Source organism: Rhipicephalus sanguineus, chromosome 10 (assembly GCF_013339695.2).
Source record: "Rhipicephalus sanguineus isolate Rsan-2018 chromosome 10, BIME_Rsan_1.4, whole genome shotgun sequence".
Classification (NCBI taxonomy): Eukaryota; Metazoa; Arthropoda; class Arachnida; order Ixodida; family Ixodidae; genus Rhipicephalus; species Rhipicephalus sanguineus.
In genome coordinates, this window is record NC_051185.1 from 66,376,234 (window position 1) to 66,393,328 (window position 17,095).

The 17,095-nt window shown below is 46.4% G+C and overlaps 1 protein-coding gene across 11 annotated transcripts in view; it reads right to left on the reverse strand.

The window, feature by feature from the left end:
* Positions 1–10,229: 10,229 nt before the first annotated feature.
* LOC119372049 (trithorax group protein osa) overlaps positions 10,230–17,095 on the reverse strand; it is a 303,909-nt gene continuing 297,043 nt past the window's right edge. For all 11 annotated transcript variants that reach the window (XM_049419720.1, XM_049419721.1, XM_049419723.1 and 8 more), the window contains one exon: positions 10,230–13,155. In XM_049419720.1, coding sequence (XP_049275677.1) covers positions 13,125–13,155 — 31 coding nt within the window. In that variant the 3' untranslated portion in view covers positions 10,230–13,124. The remainder of the gene's footprint in view (positions 13,156–17,095) is intronic.

The following is a 17,095-nucleotide window of genomic DNA, read 5'->3' on the forward strand; positions in this document are numbered from 1 at the left end:
ACAAAGTATTGAAATGACACGCTAGATGTTTTGCGAGTGATAGACATGAATTTTGTCTTTGAGGTATTTAGAGAAAGGTTATTGCCGTTGCACCATTCGGAAAAAGAACACAAATCTGACTGCAGCAAGCGACAGTCGTTAACTGAATGAATTTCCTTAAATATCTTGATGTCATCGGCATACAAGAGGAAAAACGAATGGCAAAAGAAACATCATTAACGTAAATTAAAAATAGGAGTGGGCCTAATACCGACCCTTGAGGGACCCCACTAGTCACTTTATACAAAGAAGAGGTTTGGCCATTTACGGCAACATAACAAGATCTATTGAGCAGATAGCTGTGCAAGAGATTCAGAATCGACAAGTCAACGTCAAAGTTCGCAAGTTTAACCATAATCAGTGTGTGGCTGACTACGTCAAAAGCCTTGCTCAGGTCACAGTAGATTACGTCAACCTGTCCTCTCTGAGAAATAGGTGTGGAGATCTGCGTCATGAAACTAGCAAGATTTGTGGTAGTTGAGCGGCCAGCAAGAAAACCATGTTGATTTGGAATCAATGAGTTTTTCACACTAAAAGACAATATTTTGTGAAGAGCCAGTTCGAAGATCTTTGATGTGGCGCATAGTAGAGAAATCTGGCGATAATTAGAAACATCTGTCTTAGAGCCCGACTTAAATACTGGGAAAACACGAGCAGTTTTCTAGTGTCCAATAATAATAATAATAACTGTAGGGGTTTTATCTGCAGCAAAAATTCAGTTCTCGTGTACAGCGCTCGTGTCGTGCAGTCTCTTCTTTGTGTCTCGTTTTTTGCGCTGTTCAATAGGGGTTTTATGTCCCAAAACCGCGATATGATTATGAGAGATGCCGTAGTAGTAGGGCTCCGGAAAGTTTGCCCAGCTGGTGTTCTTCAACTTGCACTTAAACCTAAGTACACGGGCCACAAGCATTGCGCCTCCATCGAAATGCGGCCGCCACGGCCGGGATTCGATCCCGCGACCTTCGGGTATAGAAGGCTATATGCTACGCTGATTGCGCGCACTCCGTTCGTGACCTGAAAGTACCGGGAGCGAGGCGATAACGTGGGGAAAAGCGCGCGCGATGACCTTTATTGCGGTGGGACAGAAAGACGCCCCACTTGCGCCCTTTGTTTTTAGAGTGCGTCAGGCGTTGATCAGTTTTACAGACAGCACGAGGTTAGGGGCCCTTTAAAGGGCCCTTAACCGCCCTGCGTTCAAAGGCGAGGGAGTGGCTTCTTTCTCGCATTCGCTACCCTCCATACAGGCCATATCCCCTCCTCGCCACTTATTTCTTAAAAGCACGTGTACAATGCCAGCACTGAGCGTTGAGCCTATCAGGATTTCGTGCTTGTCAGCCACACGCTGTTACCTCCGCTTTCGCAGTAGGAAACACACAAAATGAAGTGAAATCGGTTGATCGCGCACGATAGTCATGGGAGACAAGGAAGAACAGGTGGGCAGCTGCATGGCACAGCAGTGCAGGAGACAGTTCACAACTGATATTTCGCGTATATGGACAAGTCGAGAGTATGTACCGTAATGACGTCACGTGAATCACCGTTCTTGCGTCACGAAGTGCGCCAGAAAGACGAGAAACGTCAGGAGAGAATAACGCGCTCCTTTTCTCTCTCTCTTTTCTTTTTGTATTTTCAGAGGCTGGTGAAGGGCCCTTTAAGGATGCAAGTTTTACTTTATAGCGCAGCTGTATATTGCTAGGTTCTGGCATATGGCGTCCGAGGCCAAAAGACGCGTAGAACAACATTTCCAAAAACATAATTAGAGCGCGAACACACGACACATTCACGCCCACGCCCACACACACACACACACACACACACACACACACACACACACACACACACACACACACACACACACACACACACACACACACACACACACACACACACACACACACACACACACACACACACACACACACACACACACACACACAGGCATCAACCACGTAGAACAACAATTAATCCCGGACCGATCAACTCGTCTAATCCAGCGTTCTTGCTTCGGAAAAGTGGACACGGCGTATGATTTCTGTGACATGGCGGAATCACGTGAACAGTTTTGCCTCAAATACGAGGCTTCTTGCGTAAGAAACGAACGTCGTGTCATTTTTGTACTTTCGAAGCAACGGGATTTCTTATGTACCGCAGCAATTCATTTTGAGACCACCGTTGGCCGCCGTTGATGAGATATGTGCGTCAGACGCCACAGAAACACTGGGATCTTTGAGTGTATGCCTCATTATTTGTTCAATCTCATTAATAATGTTATTGTATACGCTAATAAATTCACTATAGCAATATTCACTTACCAGACCCGTCATAGTCACAGCTTTGCTGGCTAGTAGGGGAAAGTCAGGCCACTAGTGGACTCTTACGATGACCAGTATTGGAATTTTCACAGTATTGGAAAGGCTCTGAATTTTTGGGTATTGTGACGGCCGAATCATGGTGAAATGAAAGTTACCTAATAGGGTACTCCTTTTCTAGTAAGCATTCCTGAAACGGCTCATTCTGGAGAAAAATGGCAATTTGTCAAGTTGCTGTACGTAGTACGACCGAGCTGCATGAGCCGCTGAAGGAGGCAAAGAAAACCGTTCTTGCGAATGCGAAACTATAGGCCCTGAAACGCGCAGAACGCCGATAAGGAATAGGACGCGCGAAGAACATGACGGGGTGCGAAGTGCTGTAGAAAGAAGCCGGGTTGTCTTGAACCGACCCGACCACGCTCACATGCATTTCGCCGGGCAGGTCAAAGCGAATCGACTTATCCTTCGCAGTCGAGAATTGATGTCATTGAAACCACCATGAGCACCAGCATGGGGGGCGCGACGTTTGTGATGTCACGTTAATGTTATCAAAACATCGCATGCAGGTTCTTTCGTTATACACGCGCAGAAGCGTTCCTGCCACGTCGTTATCACATTGAAGCGGGTTAACTGCAACTTTGCCATCAAAGCCAACATCGAAGAGTGCCAGTACGTTCAGACGCTGCGTCCATGACATCGCGTGCAAGCTATCTACAGGTATACGTCCCTTTATAGATGAACCTGGTCGATCGTCAGGTTTATGTAAACGCGAACGTCTATGCGAGCTCAGTCAACACGCCTGCAAGGGCATGTTGACTTGGGCAACCCGCTTGGCGTGATGCCATGCATGTGCAGTCAAACGCCTTTACGACCAAATGACCTGCATATAGAATTCCTTTACGCCCTTGCTATATTGCGAGCATTGCACGGTGCGCGGCCTGTTCAACGAACGACCTTACTGAAGTATTTTGAAGGAACACTTCGCTACGAAGGCGTCTGACTGTAAACCTAAGCTGAGCTTCTGACTCGACGCGCCGTCGTCCAACCGAAGCTATACTGCACCCACTCGGACGCTTTTTCTCGACCTGACCCGATGCGCTGCCATATCCATGAACCCGACGAACGAATTTCGCCCTGACGAACCGAGACCGCCGGTGCTGCAGTGGGTCAAGCATACCAAGGTCGTTTTAGGTGCAAAGCACCTTAGGGTCTCGGCGTGTCGGCGTGCATCGTGAATCGCCGTCTGCTGTCGTCTGCTGTCGGGACGGTCCATTTGCTTGAGCGCAAGAAAGGGCGCCACCGCCTCAGCGCTTGGCGCGGGGCGAGAGCAGTGGTCGAGAGAGAGCGAACGGCGCGCATTGACTATGGAAACGCTCTTCCTGCGAAGAACGCTGTACTACCAGCTTGCAAGGAACGAGAACGCGCCCTCGCCCGCGAGAGACAACGCCGACGCAGGCAGCGTCTTCAAGCGAGTTTCTTGATTGAAAAAACCGACTGCTCACGCTGCACAACCGTTCACCGGCCACCCCATCTTGACCTGCAATGTAGTGACGGTGGGAGATTTCTCTTGTGCGCAATTGGACAATAAAGATTCGCAGCGTGCACGTTAACTAAACGCGGACTGCGGGTCTCTGTGTCTAATCTGTCTTCTGTGTCTCATTGCCCATTAGCAGTGATTTTGCACCGGCGCAAAATGCATGCTTCGCCCCTCCGCGGGTCTCACGTTAGTGGAGCTGAAACACCCTCCCCTACATGCTTCGCCCCTCCCCAATTTTTAACAGCGAAGCAGTTGAAGCTGTCGGTAACTTGTGCTCCGTCGTGCAAAACTCCACAGGTGTGGCATGCGCCACAGGAATTGGGCAAGCCCCACTACCGAGTACAGCAGGTGCGAGCGTTAAACAAAAAAAATCACAGCATATCCACGGAGTGAATGATGATGAGTGGGCGAAGCTGCGGAGGTTCATCGGTAAACCGTGAATCTTCCGTGAATTCTGCCCAGTACATCATCACCGACGTGAGATCGGGCGCGTTTATACTAAAGGTTCGATGAGTTATGACGACTTGCAGCTCACTTTAATTTTACGCTGTGAATTTTCATTGTTTAGAAAACCATTGCTTTAGAAAACATCTGGCGTCTTTTGTTAAGCAGCTGGCGTCTTTTCATTTTGCTTTAGAAACATCTGGCGTTCTTTCGTTTTGCTTTTACAAAACATCTGGCGTCTTTCGTTGGTTTATTTCGTCAATCAACGGCGTTTTGAACAAAATTTTGATTGTTTAATCACGCACAGGAGAAATCTCACCAGGCACTACCTTGGAGGTAAACAATGGCTGCTAATGGGAATGAGAGACAGAAGAAGTCGGCTTTTAGCTAACACTTACACTTCTACTTCTACTAACGTTTCCTACTGGAACATGCCAATGGCTGCTAATGGGGAATGAGAGACAGAAGAATTCGGCTTTTAGTTAACGCGCACGCTGCGAATTTTTTATTGTTCAACAACGCACAGGAAAAATCTCCCACCGGCACCACCTTGGAGGTCAAAGCGTAAGACTGGTTACGCACTACGACTACGACTACGAGGGACGAACGGGTGCCGCCTTAAGGAGCTTCGCCCCTAAAACTCTGCTCGGCGAAGTGGAACACGTGAAAGAGAGATAAATAAAGGGAATAAAGATACAAAAAGATTGACAGAGAAAGAAACAGACACAAAAAAGAGTTAGAAAAAACAGAGAGCAATACAGAAAGATAAAGAAAGACAAACAAAAAAGAAACAGAAAGAAGCAGAGAGAAAGAAAGAGGAAGCGATAAATAGAGATAGAGAGAAAGAAATACAGTGAAATAGATACAAAAAGGAGATACAAGAAACAGAGAAAAGGAGAAAGAAAGAGAAGAAATAAGTAAAAAAATAAATAAGGCGAAATAAGGAAGGCAACCCAGCTGCTGCGCTTTTCCTTCACGCTTGACACCACAAGTGCGAAGCTGCCGTAACTTTTTTTTTTTTGATGAACTAAACATAATTTCTTTCAACATGCCCGGATCGTCCAAACTTTGTCTGAAACATTCGTGCTGCGTTCGACTCAAGATTGGTTTGAAAATTTTTGGTATCGTATGGACATTTGCACTTTGTGTGCACAGCAGTGTCGCATTTCATTCGTTCTCCTGATTATACTACACTTTATTTTCAAAATACATCTGATACTAAGGCAAATGAACTGGTAGTTTTTCTGGAGTGAGAAGTTGAAGTAACTTACCGGTTCGTGCAAGAAATGCATGAACTTTATTATTGTATCACGAAGAGCCTAAATCTTGCATTAGCTTTGCAAATCAAATAATTGCATTGTCGTGTGTGCGTGTGTGTGTGTGTGTGTGTGTGTGTGTGTGTGTGTGTGTGTGTGTGTGTGTGTGTGTGTGTGTGTGTGTGTGTGTGTGTGTGTGTGTGTGCGTGTGTGCATTCGGCACTCACCTCATTATTCAAAGTGCTAAAACATCGAATATGAAACTTTCCAACAGGAATGAACATGAGTATCGAAGAAAAACGAAACAATTAAGTACGACCTGCGTATACCAAGTCGTGTATTTGAACATTTTCTTATTTATAATCCAAGTGAAGGAAAGCCTTCTGTGAAGTCCACTTGTTTAAAAAGACAAAACAAAAAAGACAATTGTTTACATTATTTCATACATGCACGTTATTCCGTTCACACGTGGCCATTCGTCACCTGAGGAGTTTCAAAGTGATAAAAGCCGCTATCTCTTATCTCGTGCGCTGTGATAGTGACAATACTTAATGAAACAGGGGAGCGGTATATGGCACCAAATGCGCATGTTTGTGGAGGGCTGTGTTCGTTGAAGGCGATAAACGCGATAGCATTGAAGTACTGCACATATTGTTCTAGTGAGATGCAAGCGCGATTACAGCGCCCAAATAAGAAATTGATTTGCTTTAATCGAGACAGTAGATTCTTAAGTGACCTACATGTAAGCGCAAGGCAATCTTATCGAATGACAGGAAGACCTGCAATGCCCTCATTCGCAGCACTCCCAATTCACGTCAGCATTTGGAGTAGAGGTGTGCACGGGCTCCGGGTAGCCCGAAAGCCCGAGCCCGACCCGGCCCGCGGGCCGGGCTCGGGCGGGCCGACGTATTTTCACCTCGGGCCGGGCTCGGGCTGCTTGCAGTTTTATCGGGCCGGGCTCGGGCCCGGCGCAAAGCCCGAAACATAGAGAATGAGCGGGAATTGTTTTCCAGCACGCATTACAGCGCCTTTTCCGCTTTTCCTTTCCATTGCAGTTGTTCGGCGAGTGGAGCGACAGTGGTGAGAATGTAGCAGTTACAAAAGATGAGCTCTCCGATTATCTCTATGGAATAGCCCTCCTGTCCATCTGAAGTTTTAGTCTTCTGGAAAAAACAAGCAGCAGAGATATGCCAAGCTTGCCAGGCTGGCAAAAAAGATATTAGCAGTTCTGGCGACGAGTGCAAGCAGCGCACGTAAGTTCAGTTCGGCGGGCTACACAATGCAAAAGCGCCGCACATCGTTGAAGCCGGAATCGGTGGACTGCTTGCTGTTTTTGCACAATTTGTAATCTGTGCAATAGAGACTCTTCGTCGTGTGTCGTTTGATCATATTTTATATGATCAATAAAATGCCAAATTACCGGAAAACGATGTTTTGTTTTCATAGCGAACCTTCAAAAAGCCGGGCCGGGCCGGGCCCGGGATTGTGTTTTCGTACGTCGGGCCGGGCCGGGCGGGCTCGCAGCCCTTTGCCGTCGGGCTCGGGCGGGCCTTCGACAAAGTCAGCGGGCCCGGGCCGGGCTCGGGCTCGGAAATACGGCCCGTGCACAGCTTTAATTTGGAGCGCGCGTTATTTCACTTGCATTCGAATGGAAATGAATAGTGTACAAGTTCGAATAGTGAGTTATTGATTGAATGAAACAACTGTAGGGATCAACTATGAAAGACTGAATTCGATTCGTATACGAAATTTCAAATATTCATATGCGCTATTGACTTTACGCAACTATGTCTACCTTAACTTATGCTTCGCTAGTAATATATTCTTGCCACCGATGTGGCTCAGTAGTTACGGTGCTCGGCTGCTGACCCGAAAGACGCGGGTTCGATTCCGGCCACGGCGGTCGCATTTCGATGGAGGCGAAATGCTACGGGACCGTGTGGTGTGTCAGCGCACGTTAAAGGAGTCATGAACCACACCTTGGGCTAGGTGAGAAAACACATCCCACGGATAGCAGACACTGCTAGTGAACCGCGGCTCAGTCAACTCTTGCAGTCGTGCGCGTCAAGGATAGTTTAGAAGCGGAGCGCGAAGTTACCTTTTTCTCAAGCGCACTCTCTTCGTACAGCGGCCAGTCCTCACTCTTTTCGGTGGGCGGGGCACCTGCTGTTTGACGTCGAGCAGCAGATAGCATGCTATACTGGCCAATAGCCGACATAAATTGAGAACGGCGTTTGGATTATATGCACTTCTTGCCACGGGGTGCCGGCGCCGCGCTCTGCTAACATTACACAGGGCGCCATACTCGCGCACGTGAATCATTACAGGAGAGAGAGAGCGCGTTTTATCCAGCGCGCTCAAGGTCATGAAGCGCGCTGGCTTAACTTCTTTCCCCCTTGCCACCCCTCCATGTGTAGCTAGCTTCCGTCTTCCAGCACGCTCGTCAGGACGAGAGAAGAGAGACAGCGCTTAAAGCATGCGACGCACACCTGTAACAGCTCGGTCTTGGCGGATTCGAGAAATTTTTGCAGCAATCGATTCGTGATCAGGCAACAAACTCAGATACTGAGGTCATTCGATGATAATTTGGAAAATTGGTTCAGGATCCCTTTAAAGAGCACCTGGTGGTCGTAATTGGCCGGAGCCCTCCAATATAACACACCGTGGTCGTCTAGTGGTTATGGTGCTCGACTGCTGAACCGAATTCGGCCGCGGCGGCCCGCATTTTCGACGGAGGCGAAAATGCTTGAGGCCTGTGTACTGACATATTTAGGTGCACGTTAAAGAAGCGCAGGTGGTCGAAATTTCTGGAGCCCTCTGCTACAGCGTCCCTCATAATCATATCGTGGTTTTGGGACGTTAAACCCCCAACGATTATTACAATTTCTGATAACAATATATACCGCTGGAGTTTAAGAAAAACACCCGTAGCTCTAGTTCATATGATACTCCTACTAGCGCGACAACACAGTTGAATCACGTAGGGGATATATGACATGGTACCAGTGTACCACTAATAATACAATAATTTTATATTTCCTGGAGTATTGTGAGGAAAGGCAAACTATGAAAATGACGCTATCTTCTGAAGCAGGGCTCAGAAAAACATGGAAGCTATATATATTAGGGCAGTAACACCAAAGAAGAAATTCTCTACTCTTTAACGTGCGTTAGTAGGCGTTTGCAAATCTGCGACCACGTAAGACCATGTGACATTGGGAATAGGCGGAAGATGGATCAGTGCTTGCTTTCCAACGGTTCCGCCGCGGCATACAAACAATTCACCATGATTTACCCTTGCCCAACACCCCTTTTATTTATCGGCCTCGCTTGCGTTTCGTCATCTTCGTCCAAGAAAACGGCCGATACAACTCTCCGCTGTGTTATCGGACTGCTATCTTCGAAATCACGTGTTCTTAGCTTCTGACAGAACTCATTAATTGGAATGCGACCTCGAGAATCTAGCAGGGAAAACCCATTCAATTTGCTGTTTATGTGCGCAAGCTATGCGTGCCGCCACTGCATGCTGCTGAAATGCAATGGGCTGCGAAGCGAAGTCAAGCTCTTTTGTTCACGTTCCTTCCGCTCTTTGAAGGGATGAATAAAGATGATTAAGTATATGAAATGTCCCCCAGCACTAAGGCCTGCGAATAAATTGTGGTAACAGTCGTGGCCGAACAACTTGATGTATTCCATTGGCAAGAGATACCGATCAGTTTGCGACATCGCGTTAATATTTCAGAAGGCTGTCTTCATTAATTTGGCAGAAAGAAATGTTGATCAGTTGTGCCAGTAAAGGCACCTAAGTTTGAATAGCACGACTGAACGCGTTCGGTTTAAAACTTAGCATGATAAATCAACTAGCCCGCCAATGCACATTCGCCAAGCACAGCTTCTTTTTAAAACTTGGCACCAGATTCGAAGCGCTGGTGAACGGTAACATAATGTCGTGGATAACAAAACTTGTGCACATTGGGTCGTGAGAAGGTATAGCCAAATTAACTTACCGGGTTGAATCTTTCATTCCCTGTAGAATGTATACTGTAGTCATTTCAGGCAAATTTTAGGCAAGGCATACTTTAGTTACCACTATAATTCTAGTTGCCCGATTGCAGACGCTGTGAAGGACCATCGTGTCCCAGAAGGCAGGTGTGCATGAGAATGGCAGGACGTTAACACTCTCATCCCGTTTGCGATGTAGTGTTTTCTGGTATTTGAAAAGCAATTGATCGAGTCTTATTACAGTAAAGCTTTATGAGAGCATTTCGTTCTAATTAAACTGCACAAGGATGCAACTGCAAGAATGCTTGGAAAGCTATATGGTGTCGCTGCAGACGACATGGTGCTATAGCTAGCGTATGAAATCCGAAAGACTGAATCTGTAGCCTTCTTGGTCTCATTACAGTAAAATCTCTGCGTATATATTGAAGATTATACTTGACAAAAAATGGCTTTGTTACATATCCGAAAATTCGTGATAAATGTATATTTGTTATATCGTACAAATGGCAGCAAATTTCTTTTTCACTTCGCTGTAACAGGAAATTCGTTATATCTGTGCTCGTTACATTGACGTTTGAGCGTACACTGGTGAAAAGAGGGGACTCTCACCATCCATGAGTAACAAAAGAGGAGACGAAAGTATGGCTTCACAATAATAGGGTTTTTACTGACACGCTTGAGACTCGGTACACAATGTTGGTGTCGCTGTCCGGCACAGTATACACACTGTTGTGAGAAAATGCGAGGAAATGAAAACGAAATGAGAGAGAGTGTGTGTGACAGAGATCCGGGAAGTGCCCCAGCTACCCATGTTTTACACGGGGCCTGGGCGGATGGGGTGGGGTCGGGGCAGAGACATCGAAAGAGAGAGAAAGCGAGAAACAGCGCGTCCAATAAGTTATACATATCTACAAAAAGAAAAGCGCCATGACCGCGTACACATCCAGGGAACGTCGTTCAGGCAAGGAGAGTCAAAGCTATCAAGCTTCATCGAGAACCGAAAGTGGGTAGGATGCAAAGCGGGCAGTGTCGCGAAACTCAACATTGCTTCGGCAGTGGTTACGCATCTGGGTTGTGTACCACTGGCGGGGGAGGGGAGGGGTCTTGGAGTCAAACACAATGTAGACAGACCGTGCGACTAAGATTCGGCTTCACGTTCCCGAAGACTCGGACGAGTCTATCGATGTCGTGCTACTTGTCGGAAACGCAGAGACGAATCAGATGGCCATGCATGATCCAGGAAGACAAGGTTTGTTGCGTTTTAAACTGCCCTTGGCATGCCTGAAATCAGACGGCGCAATATCGATCTAGCTTCTTCCCATTCGACCCAGTGAATGCAGGTTTTTTTTCCTGGTCACAGTAAACTACGCAGTATGCGAATGAAGGGTACAAAGTTGTGAACGGCCTGGCTTATTCTCTGTCATTGGGTGCGGGAAATTTTAGGCTTTGCTAGCGCTTGAAAAGAAGCTGATAAATTGTGTCTTTCTTTTGAAGTGTGATGGGAATGGGAAGGGGCAGATCGCCGTTGCTGCTTTTGCAGTCGTGCGTTTGCTCCGCGAGCCTCGACAAAGGGGAGTGCATAAAAATTACGTATGTACAGAATGCAAGCGCCTTGTCGGCATGCGTTAATACACCGCGCAGATTTCTGTTCCAATGCGACTTTCCAGATTCAACACCGAAGGAGCGTGAGAGACGGAACACCGGCGTCTTGAAACCCCTTGCTTCCTACATGCTGTACATAACAATCCCATACGTCTACGAGCAAACTTGCACCACACGTTAACAATCCCACCAAGACTGCTGCCGTCGTTCAAACCCGAAGCTTATTAAGCACACATTTTTTTTTCTCTCCACGGAAGCATGTAGCCTATAGCGAGGGCATGTGTTTGCAGTGGTGGAGTCCACCACGCTACGTATTATAAGGTCCTGCCAACGTGCGTTTGTGCTGTTCAAGATGGCGGAGGGTGTAACGAAATTCTCTAACTTAACCGCGGTCGGTTGCTTGACAAGCCGCTTATTCTTTCCCTTCTTATTTTACCGCGCACCTGCTTCACAATGTGGTCATCTGCAAACGTGGTAGCAGAAGAAAGAAAGGCGTTCTATGCAAATTTTTAGATGCTGGTGAACATGTATTGCTATGTTTTACGACACTCGCATAAAAGAAAGGCTGATGTCAGCCAGTTTGCAACCTAGAAAGCCCCTGTAATACGTTTCTCATTGCAGCTTTATCTATAACACAAGTATGTATATGTACAACAGAGTCGCGCATTTTTCGTCCGCAATTTTGTTATGAAACCTGCGGTGCCGATGAACAAACGTGCAAGATTTCAAAGCCAACAATCGATTCAGTCTTTAAAGCACATGTTCCTACAACAAGCACGTTTCAGATCTCTGAAAAAAATACCGCGCGGGCAACGCAAAAGACGGCCACATAAATTATACGGGTACGTATCTTACAAAAGATTCCTATGTACACTCGAGACAAGAAAGAAAAGTCTTTGCTGAGGCAACGATAGAGAGTGACCAACGGATATCACTACAGCCAACATCGGAAAGAAAAATGTTTGCGCAGAAGCGTCGGCTTAACGTTGGATGTGTGAGGGGGCTTGCCGCTGGGACCTGGCGGATGTGTCGCGCATTTGCATCGCGCGTTCCCCATGTTAATTTTTCTGCGATTCCATTTCAGTAAAAAGAAATGCTCAATTTGTGCCATGCCATTTATAGTGCGACTGGAAACGCGACTGTCCCGTGCTGTCACAGCGTGAAAAGAAGAAGTATCTACGCGTCCACGATTCTTTTGAATGCGCCTCACTTCTTGCTCCAAGCACAGCACTACTTGAGATACGAGCGAGAAAGTGAGGCCAGAAACAAAGAAAAAAAGAAAGGCAGCACCAAATGCACGCAAGCAGCAATGACACCACATCATCTAAGAAGACTATACAGAATGCAGAGACGCGGGCCTCGTTGGCAACAAACGCGCAAGAACACTCAAAAGATGCGCGAAGGACAACAACTGCGGCTAAGCCAACGCAAAGGGAAAAAAAAATTACGAAACAGTGCCACAGACAAATGAGAGAGGGTAGAGGTTGTGGTGGGAACGCTTTGGCAGCTCCCAGCACAGTGCGCTTGTTTGCGTGACATTTTTTTTTCACAGAGTCCATCAATGGTGCGATGGTTGTGCGTGCGTGTTCTCTCCCAGTGGGTGTCTGCCGCGTTGCTGAGCCTGTTGTGGCATGTTTTCTTTCTCGTCTTGTCAGCTCAGCGAGGCACCCGAATGAAGGAGAGCGCTGCGAAAGAAGGCCCACTGTGCGGGAGACGCGGGGAACCTTTTCCGACAGTACATTTTTTTTCACAGGCAGCCTGCTGTCGTCGTCGTCCTCTTCTACGTAGAATGCAATTGACCCTGTTTGGCTCCATTTTGTGTTTGTCGGCAAAACGAAGAAGAACAAGAAGATGATGGTCACGCCTGGGGGCGCTGCGCTATGCGTGCGTGCCCCCCGGAGCAATGGGAGATGTGGGAGAGAGAGGCCAGCGCCCTCATGACCGAATCCAGCCGCTTGGTTGCTGTCTGCAACAAGAAACGATCCAAAGCCTACATTAAGGAAGTGCTGAGAAATGCGGGCATACGCAAAAGCAGGACAGTTGGAATGGGGCAGATGAACACACATATCGAATTCTCATCTGTATTGAACAGCTGTAACACTCCCTTAGAAATACCATGCAAGTGCAGTACCGTAGGAATCGGAATATAGGCGGGAAAGAAAACGCGATTAGAAAGTCAGCCCCCATCTTGAATATACCAATCAATGGCAGATAAACTGTGAAAGTCTTGCAACCATGGGCGACTAAAACCCACAGCCTCAACTGTCATCACCATCGTCAACTTTTTACTCCAGCCTTGTTATGTCGTGGTGTGGCCACACCTTCCATTTTCGTTGTTCTCTTGCGAATCGGTTAGAGCTTCATGCTGCTTGGCCCTTTTTCAATGTAAATGAGCAGAGGCCGATGACAGTTCACCATGGCATTAAGAACACAGGGTAGGCCCTATACCTCCCATGTATTTTAAGGCTTTTTTAAGACCCATTTTCTCTGAAACTACTACATGCAAAGTATTTGGATTTGTTTCATATTATTTGTCACCATCTCTTCTTGCAATGGAGCTAGATTCACAATCCTATTTCAAGTGTTGATATTTTTGCAATTTTGTTAGCAAATCAATCAAAACTGCCAGAAATTGAAAAGCATTTGGCATACATGCACCATTCTAGCTCAGTAGCTTTCTATTGGTGCTTAGTTTATTCTGGTAAAAAATCAGCTTTCTGTCTTTTCAAGTTGTTCTAATAATGGGGCAAATGTAACAAAAAAAAAGTGATTTCGAGATATTGAGAGTTAAAAAGAAAATACAAGTTTTTTTCATTTTTGTTCAAAAAGACGATGCACTGAACAATTTCATTAACAGCAACCAGCCACACAGTCATCACATGAATCAGCTTTTTGCTTCTTTTCTTGTTTTATTGGTTCCCTGACTCGTATTGTCATATCTTCTGTCTCTTGGCGGTCGATCTCACCCAACTACATCACAATGTCGTGCCTCGGTGATATGCCAAATGGCTTTGAGAGCGTTTATTCGGGCCATGCAGGCCTTGTTGAAAGTTAGAACAGTCTCAAAGGTGCCAGTTCTAAGGGTTTCCGTTCCAAGGAACACAATCCATTGTGTTTTCTAAGAATGACATGGTTCTTTCACATTCTATGGAGGCACAGTTACTCGTAATCACGCTTTGTAGAAGCTCTACATCAATCAAAGTGTAGCCATTTTCACTGCAGGTAACATTTTGTCCTTGCGATGACGTGCAATGAGGACAAAACTTATTTGCTAAGTGCTCGCGTGAGCGCTCTCATTTTTGTTAGTAGCCAAAGCAAGTCGATTTCCAATTATATACCGCGCTTTCTAAACAGTTTCTTTGACTTTGTAAACACGAGAATATCTTTTGCCACCGCAAAAAAATGAACAGAGGTGCAACTAAACTCAAAATAAATGCACAGATCTGCATTTCCATGCGCGTCTCAAACACACAATGCAAGTGGACGCAATAAATGTCATGCACGTGTTAAAAAAAACTGCGCTATGTGCCTTTAAGTAGCTAGACTACTTTTTTAAAAACTTGCTAAGCTCAGAGAAAGTACTAGTTTTGGTTTTTAAAAAAATTCGCCTAGACAGAAGCTCATGTTGTGCACGAACTGAGAAAAGGGGGCTTGGCTGCTCATCAGTTGGTCTTGAAAACCTGGTCTTTCATGCCCCAATCAAAGTGCAGAAAAATGTGTGGGGCACTGGATATTGTTAAGGAAGGCCTTATTATTCCAAACAAGCAAAAAACCAAATTTCGATTGTTTATAAAATTTTACCCTACCCTGTGTTGTTAAAGGAAAAGTGATAGTGGTCGTGGAGGGACATGGAAGCCTAGTTTCAATAACGCTCTTGACATCATAGAGTATGATGCATTGTGGGAAGCGATAAGTACTTGTCATCCGACTCAAGCTTGGATGAGTCAGAATAATAGCAGAGCCCTTTTTTTTCTTCTGGCACTCAGACCAGCATTTCAATGCAAATGAAAATAGTGTAGAGGCTATGCAACATTTTAAATCCCATCTGTTTCAAGGTAAGGGTCTTGCCTTTTGATACATTAGCCATGCCATGCAATCTATTTTTCTTTTTAATTTGAAGTGCATAGGTCGTTGGGGGATGGCAGGTTGACCAATATTCTGGCACTGTAATACGCATCACGGCTGCAGCTCTTGCCCTTACAAATCTGTGCTTGCTCTATGGTGTACTTATACCGACTATAAAAAGCACCACTGCTAGGACGATAAACTAGAGAAAAAAACATGGCTGATCCCTCCGTCATAGGAATCGGTATAACACGAAAGTGAAACGTGTCTTCACAGAAGTAGTGCTTATGATATATGAGATCTTGTACAATGTCTATTCGTGTTTGGCAGCTATAGCACCGTTTGACGTGGATGCACCCATGTTGACAGCATGTCTCTATCGCGACGACTAACGCCCATGATCATGATAAAACCGTTGAGGTAGCTGACGGTGTGAACATATATTTGGACACAGCGAATCGTGAATCGCGCGTAAGGATGATATCAACAAGCTCATAATCAACACTGGTACCCGGTATGCACTTCTTCAAAGCGTCGTCAATTAAGGAGAGAAACGGCACGGTGTGCGCTTTCTAGTAATGGGTAGCCGACGCCTGTGCTCATGCATACATAATACACACTGCGCTTCAGCAACACGGGAGGTAGAGGTTCGTAGCCTGAGCCGCAAACGCGTGCGTCCCGCTGGCCTCTGTCTCGCAGGCGCTGCTCTCGCTCCACCAAGGCACGACATTCGCCCGTCGAAATCGCGTCCTTTCTGCAACGCAAATTGCAGCAGTTTTGTTAGTCGGTGCTCTCGCATTTGAAGCAGTCGGCGGCAGAGAAATGCCGTTCGTGCACGTGGAAGCTGCACTACTCCGATGAGCCGACGCACGCTAACACGAATCCAAAGGCAAAGAACGTAACTGCGTCAAGGTTGCCTCGGCGACGCCAGCGCGGCCAGTCTACCTCTCTGGTATCGAGACGCTTTAACCATGACCGCCGATATCACGTGCAATCTCGGAGTAAGCGCTAGTAAGTGTCGATCATGAAGCATTACTTCTTTCCACCTCTCACAGACGGCGGCACCGCCCCGCTCCGCCCGCCGCGAAAGAGAATGTGTGAAAGATATAAGGCGCGTTCGCGCCGTGCCTAGTATCTCCCGAGTTGGCCTAGTCGGTAGAGCGTCGGGCGCTTGCCGTCGCGGCCGCAACGTCGTGGGTTCGATTCCCAGCGGGGTATCTTTTTCTTGGTTTTTTTCTTTCTCACCCGTTGGCGTCCATTTTATCAACGTCATATCCGTGACGGATGTACTTGGTGGACCCCGGCATAAAACACTTTCGTGTTAAAAGTCAAAGAGTCTTTGCTCATTATGCACTGGTGTTGGTCACAAATTTTTATTTCATTTGCCAATTTTTGGCAAACACAATTTGGCAAACACAAAAGCAACTTGTGTACGAGAACCAAGGGGCGTTACAAAGACGTACATCCAGTCATTAACACAGGTTGTTGGGGATGGCAGGCTGACGAATATGCCTGCACCGTAATATGCATCACGGCTGAAACTGTTGCCCTTACAAAGCTGTACTTGCTCTAAGGTGTGCTTATACTGACTATAAAGAGCACCACTGGTAAGGTCGGTAAACTGCAGGAAAGATCAGAGGGTCTTTGCTCATTCTGCACTGGTGTTGGTCATACATTTCCGGTATAATTGACAATTTGTGTACTACTTAAATGAGCAAACACAGAGACAAGATGTATACAAGGAGAACTAAGGCTTCTTACAAAAATGTACGTCCAGTCATTTAGCCACACATTTGAATCTACATGGCCTCAAATAAGGTTGCGAGGTTTAAGAGAACTGA